Below are 15,705 nucleotides of genomic sequence, written 5' to 3' on the forward strand. Positions count from 1 at the left end.
CCCATAGTGCTGTTAGGGAAGGGAGTCCAGGATTTGACCCAGCAACAGTGAAGGAACAGCGATATATTTCCAAGTCAGGATGGTGAGCGGTTTGGAGGGGACCATCCAAGTGGTGGTGTTCCCATGTGTCTGCTGCCCTTGCCTTCTAGATGGTAGATTTGGAAGGCTCTGGTGAAGGAGCCTTGGTGAGTTTCTGCAGTGCACCTTGTAGATGGTACACACTGCTGCCACTGTTTGGCAGTGGTGGAGGGAGTGAATGTTTGTGGAAGGGGTGCCAATCAAGCGGGCTGCTTTGTCCCGAATCATGTGAAGCTTCTTGAATGTTGTTGGAGCTGCACTTATCCAGGCGACAGGAGAGTAGGCGAGTTACTCACCGCAGGATTCCTACCCTCTGACATGCTTTTGTAGCCACTGTATTTATATGGCTAGTTCAGTTCAGTTTCTGGTCAGTGGTAACCCCCAGGAAGTTGATAGCAGGGGATTCAGCAATGGTAATGTCATTGAACGTCATGGGGCGATGGTTAGATTCTCTCTTGTTGGAGATGGTCTTTGCCTGGCACTTGTGTGGCGCAAATGTTACTTGCCACTTGTCAGCCCAACCCTGGATATTGTCACATAAGTATGATACTGGAGTCACAGATAGGCTAGATTGAGGGAGAGCAGTAGGACATCTTCTCTAAAGCAGTGGTTCTCAAACTTTATTTTGGCTGAAGGACCCCTTTCAAATAGAATAGCCGCCTTGGCCCCCATCTAAATTATAATACTATATAATGTGCAACATCAACGTGCTCCATGAAAGAATATTAAAATAATGCTTTCAAGAAAACAGGTATTTACTTTGGTTTCACTCAGCACTCTTCTATGTGTGCTCCCCTGCTGTGTGAGATAACCAAATCACTTGGCACTGGACATATGGTGGATGCACTATGCCCTATGTACCCCAGAGGTCAGCTGACCCCAGTTTGAGAATCACTGCTCTGAAGGACATTTGTGAACTGTTTTCTTTAATGACAAGCCAACTGTTTCATGGCCACGTTTACTTCTAGATTTTTTTGTTCGGAAACTGAATTCACATTCATTAATGATCATAGTGGAATTTGAACACTCAATCTTTGGATTATTAGTTCCGGATGGAGCAGCAGAGCTTGATTAACTTGCCAGATGGTGGTCATTTTATCAGTTCATATCCAGATAAATTCATGGTGCTGTTTGTTTATGTGACATATATGTATTTTAATGCCTACCATGTCAAAAGAGCTGGCATTACCGACAGTAAATTGGAGGATATGAAATTTACTAATAATAGTGATGTTGTGCCAGCTAGGAAACAATGCTGGTTCATGGTGACTGAATCAGTCCAATTCCATTACTGTTACATGCGTGTTTCAGAATCTTACTGTTGTTTGGGAATTAAATTCTGCACTAATTTAACATTCTATGAAAATTGTAAATGAATGACTGTTTGGTCATATATATCCTTGCCTAATATTTTGTTTTATTTGTCCTGGTCTTTTAAAAATGGCAGCATACAAAATGTAGCAAATTGAAAGTAGATATCTGACATTTTAGCTGCATTGGAAAGGGGGTTTATTTATCAGCACTAGGATGGCTCAGGGGCTTTGGTAGCACTGAAGTGATAGTCCTGGAGTTAGGCAGAGTTGAAGTGGGGATCCTGGAGTGTAGAAGAATGATAGAGGACAGAGGTCCCGTGATTTGGCTACACTGTAATGAGTACTCTGGAATGGTAGAATTCTTGGGTAGAGTTTGGGATCACTAGTCGGGAGAGTGTAGGGGTTCTTCAGCATTTATATACAAAGGAAATCTTGCTTGGCTCATATATTTTTAGAAATAGAACTGATCACAACTGATCAGAGAGGAATCCCTGCACACCCGCTACTGCACCCCCCCAACCCCAAATCTCAATGCTATCCAGCCCCAGGTTCAGCCTTCCTTCACTTTGCGCTTGTACGCAGTCTTTAATGCTACCAAAGCTCAGCATCTCTTTCAAATTAAGTAGTATTGTCACTGGACTAGTACTCCAGATACCCAAGGTCACGTTCTGGGAATCCCACCATGGCAGATGGTGAAAATTTGAATTCAATAAAAAATCTGGAATTAAAAGTTTAATGATGACATTGTCGATTGTCGTAAAAATCCATGTGGTTCACTAATGTCCTTTAGGGAATGAAATCTACTGTCCTTACCTGGCCTGGCCTACATGCAACTCCAGACACACAGCAATGTGGTTGACTCTTAAATGCCCTCTGAAATGGCCTAGCAAGCCACTCAGTTCTCAAGGACAATTCAGGATGGACAATAAATGCTGACCTAGCCAGCAATGCCCACATCCCATGAACGAATAAAAAAAAATCATTGCTGAATTGCACCTGCTTAATTTCTGCCTGCTGCATGTCGCCCACTCACCACCTGTGTATCTGAGGTTTGTGAAAAGTGATAAAGAAAAGATTAATATATGGGTGAAACCATTGCGTTTACTGTTTTCCCAGATTAGTGGACTGATTCATGGACTGATGGACAGACCAAAAGTACTGTGTTAATAAAAGCAGAATTTGACTTATTCAGTCCTTTGATGTTGGTGACTCAAAAAAAATGGCATAGTATTCCTGTTATTACAAAAAGAGTACATGTTATAATTTGTGTATCCTCCAGCTCAGCATTTGTAACTTGTAAGAAGAAGATTATGTATGTTATATACACAAAATATAGCCTGAGCATCATATCCATTTAATGTTCAGTAAATATTTAGACTTCCTTTTGTGCATTAGTTATTTAATGGTGAGATTTCTGATTTGGCTCCATTCTATTTACAGGTGACCGAGTTAAGTAAACAATTGAACTCCACCTGGCTGCACAAATCTCTGAGGTTACTTTGTGGATTTAACATCGAGTTGAAGAATCTTTCTTTCTGCAGAAGATTTGTGTTTTGAATTAAATGGCTGATAAACAAATCAGGTATTTGCATTGATGTTATTTTCACCATTGTAAAATCTTTTGTCTAGAATTATTTTTATGCATGTGTAAAATAAATTCTATCTAAAATCAATAATTAGATACCTATCCCCATATCTATAGGCACTACAACATGAGTGACTAAAAGTTCAAATCCTAATGAGGAATCTGTTTTAATTCTGGGTCGCACTCTTTTAATCTTTCCATTTATCTCCCCTCCAAAGTGCTGGCGCACACCGGGGTACAGTTTCACTGACATTGGTCAACCATGCCTATTCTTCTTGTTTAAATCTATCCAATGACTTTTGAACAGCTGTTCAGCTGTGGAGGTCATCACAGTTGTTTTCCTCCCCTCACCCGATATCTCCATCTTTAACCAGTTATGCTGTATCATGAAAAAGAGTGAACCTCGTTTGTTCTCCCTCCTACCTCATTGCCTTACCCTCTTCCAATCCCAAGAACAATGAGCTTAGTGTAGCACCTTGGTTGTGAGTATCTACAATTAATGCTCCAATTAATTGAAATTTCATAATAAGAATTTCTGTTAATTTATATTAAAATCACAGAAAATAAGCCTGTTATATTAATAGAATAAATTTATATCATTAAATAATTCGTTTTTTAAGGAAAAAAATGACTTCAAATTAACAGCTTTCTATTATAACTCAGCATGGACTAGAAACTAAATCTCAAACCTTCTTGATCATTATAACTACATGTGACATGCTTACCTCCTAAAAAGTCATGGGAGCAGATGTTTAGGCATAAATTGTTTTACTCATAAGTGACTTTGATAGGCAGACTCTAATTTCTCAGCTCTCTGATACACTAAGCACTGCATCGCAAGAGGAGCGTTACACTGATAATTTTACCTTCTGCAAGATTCACCTGACTACTTTCTGGAGAGGATTTTGCTTAACTTACTTTTATGTACTAAATTTTGTTTGCAGCTTGGAAAAGATGGTTTCTCTCAGCTTTTTTCTCCTGCAGTGATTTTTTTGTTGTCAGCATATTTGTGCTGAGAAAAGGAACACTTCACATTTTAGGTAATCCATGTCAGCAAGGCATATTGCTGGTCATGATTAGACACAGAGGTAAGCTCCATCTGGTCTCTTCTCCCCTCCCCTTCAACCTCAGAATAACACCCTTTACTTCACCTATGTGACATTACCCTTCCCAACATAATAATAGGGATATAATGTTGTGGTGATAACGGAAACTTAGCTCAAAAAAGGGTAGGACTGAGAACTAAATATTCTTGGATAAAAGATATTCAGGAAAGATAGGAAAGGAAAGAAAGCAGGCGTGGTGGCTGTAACGATTAAGGAGAATACTCTAGTGCTGGAGAGAGAGAGGATGTCCTTTGGGGTGGGGGAGCGGGGGGGATGCGGTGGCAGTGTCAAGGATAGAATCTGTTTGGTTAGAGTTAGGAAACAGAGTGACATTACACTACTGGGTGTAGGCCACCAACTAGTGGGAAAGATATGGAGGAGCAAGTTGGCAGGGAAATTACAGAGAGCTACAAAAACTCTGGAGTGGTGATAATTATCCAACTATAAATTGGGATAGGGATAGCAGTAGTGTAAAGGGCAGAGAGGGGGAAGAGTTTTTGAAATGTGTTGAGGAGATTTTCTTGATCAGTATGTTTCCATCCCAATGATGAAGGTATCATTGCTGATCTGGCTCTGGGGAATGAGGTGGATCAAGTGTCAGTAGAGGAACATTAGGGAACAGTGATCATAGTATTGTAAAGTTTAGATTAGGTATGGAAAAGGATTCAATTGTGTTTTTCTAAAGGGAATTGGATAGGCACCTCGAGAGAATTTGCAGGGCTACGGGAAAAGGGCAGGGGAGTGGGACTAGCTGAGCTGCTCTTGCAGAGAGCCAGCACAGCTATGATGGGCCAAATGGCTTCCTTCTATGCTGTAACCGTTCTATGGTTCTATAAACTATCATACTCAAACCAAGTCCCCAAAAGTCAAAGACTAGTGTATAACCCCCAGAGCTGAGCTTTATCCAGTTTCCATTATGTAACTATCTGCAAAAATGTACTTTTGATAAATTACTGTGCCTGCTTTGCTGACAATGAGATGGCATTTTTGAAAGGACAGCATTAAATCCAGCTGGTGATAAACTCACGACTGGCTTTGTAGCTGATTTGGATCAGCTTTGAGTTTATTTCAAATTGAGTGATTGTTGAAACCAAATGGGACTGTGAAACTGAGAATTCTTCATAAATTTAATGTTAAAAGGGCTGAACATCATGATATCTGATTTTTGGTAGACCTTGATGTCAGCTAGAATGTACTTTTCTTTGTTGCAAAACCCAGGTGAAAGGTCAAGGCCCGCAGTGCAGGACACTACCAGGGCTGATAAGTTAGATAGAAGATCTCAGTGAGCACGTGGCCAATCTGTGGAGCAGACTCCCTATGGAGACGATGGAAGCGGTTAGTATTGATTAATTCAAATGCAAATTAGATAGATTTCTTTCGGAAAATAACATTTTGGGATACCGTGTATGAGTATTTTGAGACATGACATGTGGGATAAGGTTAGCATTCTTAGAAGGAAAATGATGACTTTGGATCTATAATTTCCAAAGATCTCCACCACTGGCATTTTCCTTCTCTAACTCCATTATCATCATAACATTACATAGTATGTTGGTTGTACCATGTTGGTGATTATGCTTTTCATAAGCCTCCACCCGCACCCTTTTGTCTGTGTCAACATATCCTTTTTTTCCCTCCCTCATGTTTCCTCTTGAATGCTACTTGCCTCGACTGCTCCCTGTTGTAGCATGTTACACATTCTGACCATTCTCCAAGGAAATAAAAACAGAAAATGCTGGAAAACTCGGCAGGTCTGGCAGCATCTGTGGAGAGAGAACCAGAGTTAACGTTTCAAGTCTGTATGAAGTCCGCACTGAAGAAGTCATACGGACTCGAAACGTTAACTCTATTTCTCTCTCCGCAGATGCTGCCAGACCCGCTGAGCTTTTCCAGCATTTTCCGTTTTTATTTCAGGTTTCTAGCTTCCGCAATATTTTGCTTTTATCCAGCAAAATAAGTTTCTCTTAAATTCCCTAATGGATTTGTTACAGACTACCTTGTCTGTATGGCCCCTAATTCTGGTCTCGCTCACAAATGAAAACAACTTCGCTACAATGTGACTACCAGGATAGGAGAAGGTGAACTAGGTGGAGTGTAGCTCCTATATTTCTGTGAGGTAGATCAAGAAATAATGAGTAAAGTGGAAAGAATGCAGTTTTGAGGTCCTGGGAAAGAATGGGTTAGATTAGGGACGATAGTAACGTTAATTTGGCATCACTACTTAATATAAAGTCAAATCCATACCCTTTGGAGCACATCAGTGGCAATTTGAATAGTACTAATCTGCTCCTGTTATAAACTGTGGGCCAAATCATAAGAAGCCACACGAATGCACCATTGATCTGTCATTCAATCTCGCTCACAAAACCAGTTCATTTAATGCTTTTCCCACACCCTCTAGGTCCCCTCTAACATGAACTGTTGTTCGTACTAACTCTTTTCTTTGAGTTTCAGGTTTTCAGTGAGTTCTGAACTCATTTGGCAGGACCACAGTTTGTGTCTGTTCTCACTGTGTGGCCAGATCACTGTGGAGAATAGTAATGAAAGATAATTAAGGCTCTTGGCAGCATGCCCAATTTCCTCACTTCATCATTAATCCTGTGCCTGTCCAAATGACTATTTAGGATCAGCTGGTCCGCAGCCCAAAAGCGGCCTTGCAGGTCCTCTTGTTCCTCTGGCAGTTCCTCTTCCTTTGGGCATCTCGGCTTGTTCCAACCCTCTCATCTGTCATTTAAAATCCTTTAAAATATTGCCCACCCGGGTAGCACAAACAGTTTCCTCGATGAGAGAGCTTTATTGCCTTCCTCCTCCAGTCACTGCACTGAAGTCATTGCTAAATTTAAATTCGGGATTGATAAATCTTTTTCAGCTAAAGGTGTTGGGATATATGGGATGAAGGTGGGCATATGGAGTTCAGTCACAGATCAACCATGACCTCATTGAATTGAAACAGGCTGAAGGAGTTAAATAGTCTACTCCAGTTCCTATGTTCTGTCTAAATTCATTGACCTCCTATCCTCACTTAATCCCTTCCTCTATATAAACTCCCAACCCATATTCATGGTTGTCTACAGTGTGGGTCATCTGTTGAAGTGAACTCCCTCTTTTCTAGTTATCTTTGAATGGAACAAAATCTTTATTATGCAGACATAGACAGACATCAAGTGCACTTTCGTATGTCAACGGATGCAAACAAGACAGTTGTAACTAGTAAGTCTACAAATTACATTACTAATCATACCTACAGTCATAATCCAACATTTTATAGGTTTGGAAGTCTTGAGTTTTCTCACCGCCCTCCCTCCCTCCCTTCCATTAAAAATGAGAACTTCACTGGGAATACCCCCATTCTTTCAGCTTCACGAGAAGTTAGCTCAAGTAGCTGGCCCAAAGTTAAAACCACCTGTATTGTACCCACATATGTAGTTGTTATAGTTCATCGTTGGGAGGCACAGCTTTGTTATTGGTTGTAAAAGTATGATCTGTCAGAAGTTTTGACAGTTCAGTGTTTGCTGTGTTGTGGACCTGTGCTGAGCTCACCACAGTAATGTGAAAAACCTTGAAAATCCACATTGAGACTTTAATGGGAGGGAGCGAGTTCTTTTTTCTTTGGCAGGGAAATTTGATTCTGACCCAGCTGCCTTGGCTCTGCATCTTGTACAATCAACTGGAATGTGTTGATTTTTCCCAATTAACTTAACTGCTTCCTGCTATAACCAGTTTCAATCAATCCCAGTGTAGGCTGAGTTGATAGTACAAGATAGGAGGGATTAGTTTGGGATAATGTCCTATTCAGTTAGAATACAGATTATCATTCCCCATTTCCCTCTTGCGCCATTCTTACTGTTATGTAATTTCCTGAGTTAGCTTTGAAGGAGTTGAGTCCCAAGAGTATAAAAGCTCAGTGCCTGCAACATTTTTTTATATGGCAGACATGCAAATTCTCATGAATTTATCATGAAATGTGATTTCTATGTGAAATCCAGCCTCACTCATGATCTTGCACTTGGGCTCTGAAATCTTAGGAATCCTCACAGGTACTTAAAAATGCACCTTTTGTAGGCTGCTCTGTCCTGCTCCAAATAGATCATGTAATCACAGCCAACAAGAGTGCTATGGAGCAAGTGTTACGATCTCAGTAGAGATTGGTAACATTTAGAAAGAAACGCAAATTCCCAGTTATTAACTGAAAAGGACCAAGCAACAAGATTCCATGTTTTAAACAAAATATCTTTATTGTGACAAATGTCCAAACAAAACAAGCACTACTAACTTAACACTGTATCTTCACAGAAACACAGAATTGTTACAATGCAGAAGGAGGCCATTTGGCCCATTGTGTCTGGACCAGCTCTCCAAATGAGCAAATCACTTTGTGCCATTACCCCCGCCTTCTCCCTGTAACCCTGGATATTCTTCCTTTTCAGATAACGATCAACTTCCCTTTTGAATGCTTCAGTTGCACCTGCCTCCACCACACTATCAGGCAGTGCCTTCCAAGCCATAACCACTTGCTGCGTAAAATTTCTCCTCATATCAATTTTGCTTCTTTTACTAATTAACTTCAAATCTGTGCCCTTTTGTTCTCGATCCTTTCATGAGTGGAAACAGCTTCTCCCTAGCTCCTCTGTCCAGACACCGCATGATTTTGAATACCTCTATCAAATCTCCTCTCAGCCTTCTTTTCTCCAAGGAAAACAGTGCTAACTTCCCAGTCTAGTTTCATAACTGAAGTTCCTCATCCCTGGAACCATTCTCATGAATCTATTCTCACCCTCTTGAATACCTTCACACCATTCCTAAAGTGCAGCGCCCAGAATTGGACAGATTACATCAGCTGAGGCCGAACTAGTGACTTATACAAGTTCAACATAACCTCCTTGATCTTGTACTCTATGTCCCTATCAATAGAACCTATATGCTTAATTAACTGCTCTCTCAAACTGCCCTGTCACCTTCAATGATTTATGCACATATACACCCAGATCCTTCTGCTCCTGGTTCCCCATTTAGAGTTGTACCCTTTATTTTATATTGTCTCTCCATGTTCTTCCTACCAAAATGAATCACTTCACACTTCTCTGCATTAAACTTCTCTGCACTAAACTTCACCTGCCACTTGTTCGCCCATTCCACCAACTTGTCTATGTCCCTTTGAACTTCTCCTCCTCACTATCCTCCTTACAGCTCACAATGCTTTCACATTTTGTATCTTCTACAAACTTTGAAATTATTCCGAGGTCCACATCATTACTGTAATACATTTTATTCTGATATGGCAGGTGGTATTTGCCAGGCTGACCAAATCCACAAGGGAAACTTGGCCATTTATTACGAGAAAGTTTTTGCACTGAATTCAGAACTAATAAGTCCACTAACATCTTTAGAGATTTTACAAATTAAATTAAAACATTTATTAACAAAAGAAATGAATAAAACATATGCACAATATTACAATTATACCGTTGCTTAATAGTATAACAATTCCCAAAATTCCTAGTTAACCAGACTCCCAATTGCACACCCCCTTAAGGCAACAGTCCAAATTAGATGTTAAATTTATAGCGATAATCCAGCAAGGTTACCACAAGCACCCACTCAACAGTGGAATTCCAAAGGCTTTTAACACAATTTTGGTGACTGGAACAGCAGACTTTTTCAAAATGGCTAGAGGCTTTTCCCCCAAGTCTGTTTCACATGGTGTACCTTTCGGATACTACCCAGCCACCCCTCATACAGCGTTCCATCCTTCTTTAAATATATTTTTCCTCCTGTGCTTTGTAAATCCCATTGTTCCCCTATGCCTTTGGAATTTAATTCTCCCATAATATAAAAATCTTTTATGCTATCATATTGGCTTCCACTTTTGGGGAAAATCAATGTAATAACCTGCCTTATTTATCTTGTTAGCTGTAAACATCCTACCATGTCTCTTTGAAAACCAAACACCTCTCCACTTATCTTAAAATGCAACTTTCATTCACACCCTATCTGCTGAGACTTTAGCCTAGTTCACTCATTAGCATTTCACATGCCCTTTTACACCTAATTCTTTTGATAATTTCAACCTTGCAGTTTATCCATCTCTAATTTAATTAAATCAGTCACACAGAACCATCCACACACACACACACACATAAGTCTACTTTACAATATCCCACAATAATATTATTAAAAATATGATAGTTTTGTGACAATATCAGGAAAAGCAAGGGCCCCACCATTGACCCCTGGGGAACTCCACTACAAATCTTCCTCCAGCATGAAAAACATCCATTAACCACTACTCTGTTTCCTGTCGCTTGGCCAATTCCATATCCATGTTACTACTATCCCTTTTATTCCATGAGTTATAACTTTGATCGCAAGTCTGTTGTGCGGCACTATATCAAATATCTTTTGAAAGTCCATATGTACCACACCAACAACATTGCCCTTATCAACTCTCCCTGTTACCTCTTCAAAAAAAAATTCCAGCAAATTAGTTAAACATGATTTTCCCTTAAGAAATCCATGCTGGCTTTCCTTTATTAACCCACATTTGTCCATGTGACTATTAATTTTGTCCTGAATTATTGTTTCTAGGAGTTTTCCCACCACCAAAATTAAACTGACTGGCCAGTAGTTGCTGGGCTTATCTTTACATTCTTTTTTTGAATGAGGGTGTAACGTCTTCAGTTCTCCAGTCCTCTGGGGCCATCCCTAAGTCTAAGGAAGACTGAAAAATTATGGCCAGTGCCTCTATAATTTGCACTCTCGCTTCCCTCAGTATCCTTGGATGCATCTCATCCAGTCCCAGTGCCTTATCAACCTTAAGTACCAATAACCTATCCAACACCACTTCCTTTTCAATTTTAAACCCATCTCGTGTCTGAATTACCTCATCTACCATGGCCTGGGTAGCATCTTCTACCTTGGTAAAGAGAGATGCAAAGTATTCATTTAATACTTCAGCTATGCCCCCTGCCTCCATGTGTAAATCCCATTTTTGGTCCCTAATATGCCCCAGTCCTCCTTTCACCACCCTTTTACTTGAGTCCAAGCAGCAAGAAACAGCGAGAGCAGCAGGGTTACAAAGAGCGCAGAGAGGGAAGGCGGGAGCTCAGTCTGAGTGGTGAGAAACAGCGAAAGCAGTGGGAATATAAATAGTGCGGAGCGGGAAGGGCGATAGCTCAGACTGAACAGCGAGAATCAGTGAAAGCAGCAGGGCTACAAAGAGTGTGGAGAAGGAAGACGATATAGCAGAGACCTGGCTCAAAGAAGGAGCTGGATTGGGTGTTAAATATTCTTGGGTTCAAAGTGTTCAGGAAAGAAAGGACAGGGAGAAAAGGGGAAGGGGTGGCAGTATTGATTAAGGAGAGCAGTGCAATGCTAGAGAGAGAGGGTGTCCCAGGCAGACAGTATCTACTTGGCTCGAGCTCAGGAACAAAAAAGGTGCAATTACATTGCTTGGTGTAGTCGATAGACCGCCAACTAGTGGGAAGGATGGAGAGGAATAAATTTGAAAATAAATTACAGAGAGGTGCAAAAATTATAGAATACTTATAAAGGGGGACTTTAATTATCCAAATATAGTCTGGGATAGTAGTAGTGTAAAGGGTAGAGAGGACCAAGATTCCTGAAAATTTCTTGAAGTGTTCAGGAGAATTTTCTTCAGTATGTTTCCAGTCCAGCAATGAAGGAGGCACTGCTGGGGCTGATTCTTTGACATGTGGTGGACCAAGTTGATCAAGTGTCAGTGGGAGAACATTTAGGGGACAGCAATCATTGCACCATACTATGATGACTATGGAAAAGGACAAAGGACAATCCAGAGTGAGAAAAATTAACTGGGGGAAAGCCAACTTCAATAGGGTAACAAAAATAGCTGGAAAAACTCAGCAGGTCTGGCAGCTTCTGTGGAGAGGAATACAGTTAACATTTCGAGTCCGTATGACTCTTCATCAAAACTAAGGAAATATAGTGTTGAAGTAGGGCCAAGTTTTTCCAGCTATTTTTGTTTTTGTTTCAGATTTCCAGCATCTGCAGTATTTTGCTTTTTTCAATAAGGTAAGAATGGATCTGGGCCAAATACATTGGAGTCAAAGGTTGACAGGATAAATGGTAGCTGATCAATGGGCTACCTTCAAGGAAGAGATGATTCAGGTACAGTCAAGGTATGTTCCCTTGAAAAGGAAAAGTAGGACAAACAAATCCAGACTCCCTTGGTGGCAAAGGAGAAAGAAATTAGATACAGAAAAAAATGTGTGCTTATGATAGGTGTCAGGTAGAAAAAACAAAGCCAAAGAGAAAGCCAAGCTGAATACAGAAGGTTCAAAGGAGAGGTGAAGAAGCAAATAAGAGAAGCAAAGAGGGAGTACGAAGAGGGAGAGGGACGTCCAATCCCTCTACACCTCCATCCCCCACCAGGATGGTCTGAGAGCCCTTAGCTTCTTCCTTGAACAGAGGCCCGAACAATCCCCATCCACCACTACTCTCCTCCATCTGGCTGAACTTGTTTTCACACTGAACAATTTCTCCTTTGACTCCTCTCACTTCCTCCAAATAAAAGGTGCGGCTATGGGTACCCGCATGGGCCCCAGCTATGCCTGTCTCTTTATGGGGTATGTGGAACATTCCTTGTTCCAGTCCTACTCCGGCCCCCTCCCACAACTCTTTCTCCGGTACATCGATGATTACTTCGGTGCGGCTTCATGCTCTCATCGGGACCTGGAAAAATTTATTAATTTTGCTTCCAATCTCCACCCCTCCATCATTTTCACATGGTCCATCTCTGACACTTCCCTTCCCTTCCTTGACCTCTCTGTCTCAATTTCCGAAGATAGACTGTCCACCAATATCCATTACAAGCCTACCGACTCCCACAGTTACCTCGACTACAGCTCCTCACACCCCGCTTCCTGTAAGGACTCCATCCCATTCTCTCAGTTCCTTCGCCTCCGTCGCATCTGTTCTGATGATGCTACCTTCAAAAACAGTTCCTCTGACATGTCCTCCTTCTTCCTTAACCAAGGTTTTCCACCCACGGTCGTTGACAGGGCCCTCAACCATGTCCGGCCCATCTCCCGCGCATCCGCCCTCACGCCTTCTCCTCCCTCCCAGAAATATGATAGGGTCCCCCTTGTCCTCACTTATCACCCCACCAGCCTCCGCATTCAAAGGATCATCCTCCGCCATTTCCGCCAACTCCAGCATGATGCCACCACCAAACACATCTTCCCTTCACCCCCCCTGGCGGCATTCCGTAGGGATCGCACCCTCCGGGACACCCTGGTCCACTCTTCCATCACCCTCTACTCCTAAACCCCCACCTATGGCACCTCCCCATGCCCACGCAGAAGATGCAACACCTGCCCTTTCACTTCCTCTCTCCTCACCGTCCAAGGGCCCAAACACTCCTTTCAAGTGAAGCAGCATTTCACTTGCATTTCCCCTAACTTAGTCTACTGCATTCGTTGCTCTCAATGCGGTCTCCTCTACATTGGAGAGACCAAACGCAAACTGGGCAAGCGCTTTGCAGAACACCTGCGGTCTGTCCGCAAGAAAGACCCAAACCTCCCTGTTGCTTGCCATTTTAACACTCCACCCTGCTCTCTTGCCCACATGTCTGTCCTTGGCTTGCTGCATTGTTCCAGTGAAGCCCAACGCAAACTGGAGGAACAGCACCTCATCTTCCGACTAGGCACAGCCTTCCGGACTGAATATTGAATTCAACAACTTTAGATCTTAAACTCCTTCCCCCATCCCCACCCCCTTTCCGTTTCTTCCCCCTCCCTGTTGTTTTTTCCAATAATTTTTATAGATTTTTCTTTTCCCACCTATTTCCATTATTTTTAAATCTATAACTGTAATACCCTGTCAGTCTTTCCACCCCAACCCCACTAGAGCTGTACCTTGAGTGTCCTGCCATCCATTCTTAATTAGCACATTTTCTTAGATAATATCACCACTTTCAACACCTCTTTGTTCCTTTTGTCTGTGACATCTTTTGATTATCTGCTCCTATCACTGCTTGCTTGTCCCCACAACCCCCCGCCCCCCCAACCGAACCTTAAACCAGCTTATATTTCACCCCTCTCCTAACTTTACTCAGTTCTGCTGAAGGGTCATGAGGACTCGAAACGTCAACTCTTTTCTTCTCCGCCGATGCTGCCAGACCTGCTGAGTTTTTCCAGGTAATTCTGTTTTTGTTTCGGATTTCCAGCATCCGCAGTAGTTTTTTGTTTTTATTAGTATGAAAAGAGACTGGCTGCTAGTATAAAAGGAATACAAAAGCATTCATAGTTCAAACCAACATACTGGACAGATATGAACTCCCCATTCTACTTTTGATTTCAATCAGGAATCCCTTTTTGCATTAGTTTTGTGAGTGGTCATTCAGTTTTCCTGGAACCAAACCAAGATGTTATAGCTCCCATCGGAATTCACGCTGATTCTCCGTAGTTTCAGTACTATCTTCGGCGGTGAGGGATTTTCTGGGAATTCCCCCTTTAGCATCCAATGAGGCGAACCCTTCAGCCCTACTTCAACACCTCTCAAATTTGGATTTCCCCAGCCCGAGCACGTGCCTCACTTGTATCCTTGCGCAGTGACTCCAAATCAGAAGCACCCCTGGTTCCTAAGGACTTCTCTGCTCCTTGTTCTGGCTGCTGGCAGGTTCTTTTTCTGCCTGTTTCAAGCTGCTCTGGACACAAATTGCCATCTTAGAGGCTGCTCCCAGACTGACTGCCCCACAGGCTATCCAAACAGCAGAGATATATTAAAAGAGAGGAAGCTTCCCCTCTCAACCCATCTCCATGGCAAAATGACAAAGTTTGCTTTCATATAAAGATGCAACTCAATTTGATCTGAAGAGCTTATGGATACTTCAGAACTTTTCCTTGTTTACCAGGTACGTTCAGACCTCCTCTGATCTGGGAAAATTGCATGAATAATTTACTCCCCCACGCCGAGTCCTCACAGACAGACCGTCTCTTCAAAAGATAGTTAACAAGGCTTCCATTGTTTAACTTCTAACACCTAATGGCTTCATTAACGTAACATTGGCCACTCTTTAATCTGTAATTACCCCATGCTTGTCTGCTAGCCTCTCAGACCAGGTGTGCATTCAATTACCCATTTACAATTACAATTTTGAAACTAAAAATAATCTTCCAAGCATTTGTAACACTAGGCAGCATTCTCATGACTTCAATTAATTTTAAAAAGGCATAAATAAATTTATTTACCTTTCTCGTAGCTGCTGCAGTCTAAGAACGTATGTAAATTGCATTTGTAGTCTAAAGCCAACCACTCAATGGCTGACACTTAGCAGTCTCCAAGTCACTGCCACTGGAATCCTCTGCTTTCACACTGCCTCCTTCAGGCCCCAGTTGGTATGGTTATAGTCTGGAAACTTCTGGCTGGTGAAGCACCCCTTGCAGCATTGTAGGTCGGAATGACTCACGAACAGGAGGGATTGTCCGGCTGCTCCTGTCTCAACCAGGAGGGGCTAATTCCCGAAAGAGATAGGGAGCACATTGGTCATTTAGCATCACCTTGCCACCACTGGGCCTGTGTTTCTGGTTTACTGTCCATGATTCCACCCTCTCTTCCTCTCTGTCTCCCTTTATGGTGTTGGGAT

General features: G+C 41.9%; 1 protein-coding gene across 2 annotated transcripts in view; it reads left to right on the forward strand.

Annotated features, from left to right (window-relative positions):
• slc25a22a (solute carrier family 25 member 22a) overlaps window positions 1-15,705 on the forward strand; it is a 120,154-nt gene that overhangs the window by 41,213 nt on the left and 63,236 nt on the right. Inside the window, exon 2 of one of the 2 annotated variants that reach the window (XM_078548938.1) lies at window positions 2,832-2,973. In XM_078548938.1, coding sequence (XP_078405064.1) covers window positions 2,954-2,973 — 20 coding nt within the window. In that variant the 5' untranslated portion in view covers window positions 2,832-2,953. Of the gene's footprint in view, window positions 1-2,831; window positions 2,974-5,313; window positions 5,418-15,705 lie in introns of those variants that run through there. The other variant, XM_078548939.1, reaches the window with a different exon arrangement.

The sequence above is a fragment of the Cetorhinus maximus genome, chromosome 9 (genome assembly GCF_964194155.1).
Source record: "Cetorhinus maximus chromosome 9, sCetMax3.hap1.1, whole genome shotgun sequence".
Taxonomy (NCBI): Eukaryota; Metazoa; Chordata; class Chondrichthyes; order Lamniformes; family Cetorhinidae; genus Cetorhinus; species Cetorhinus maximus.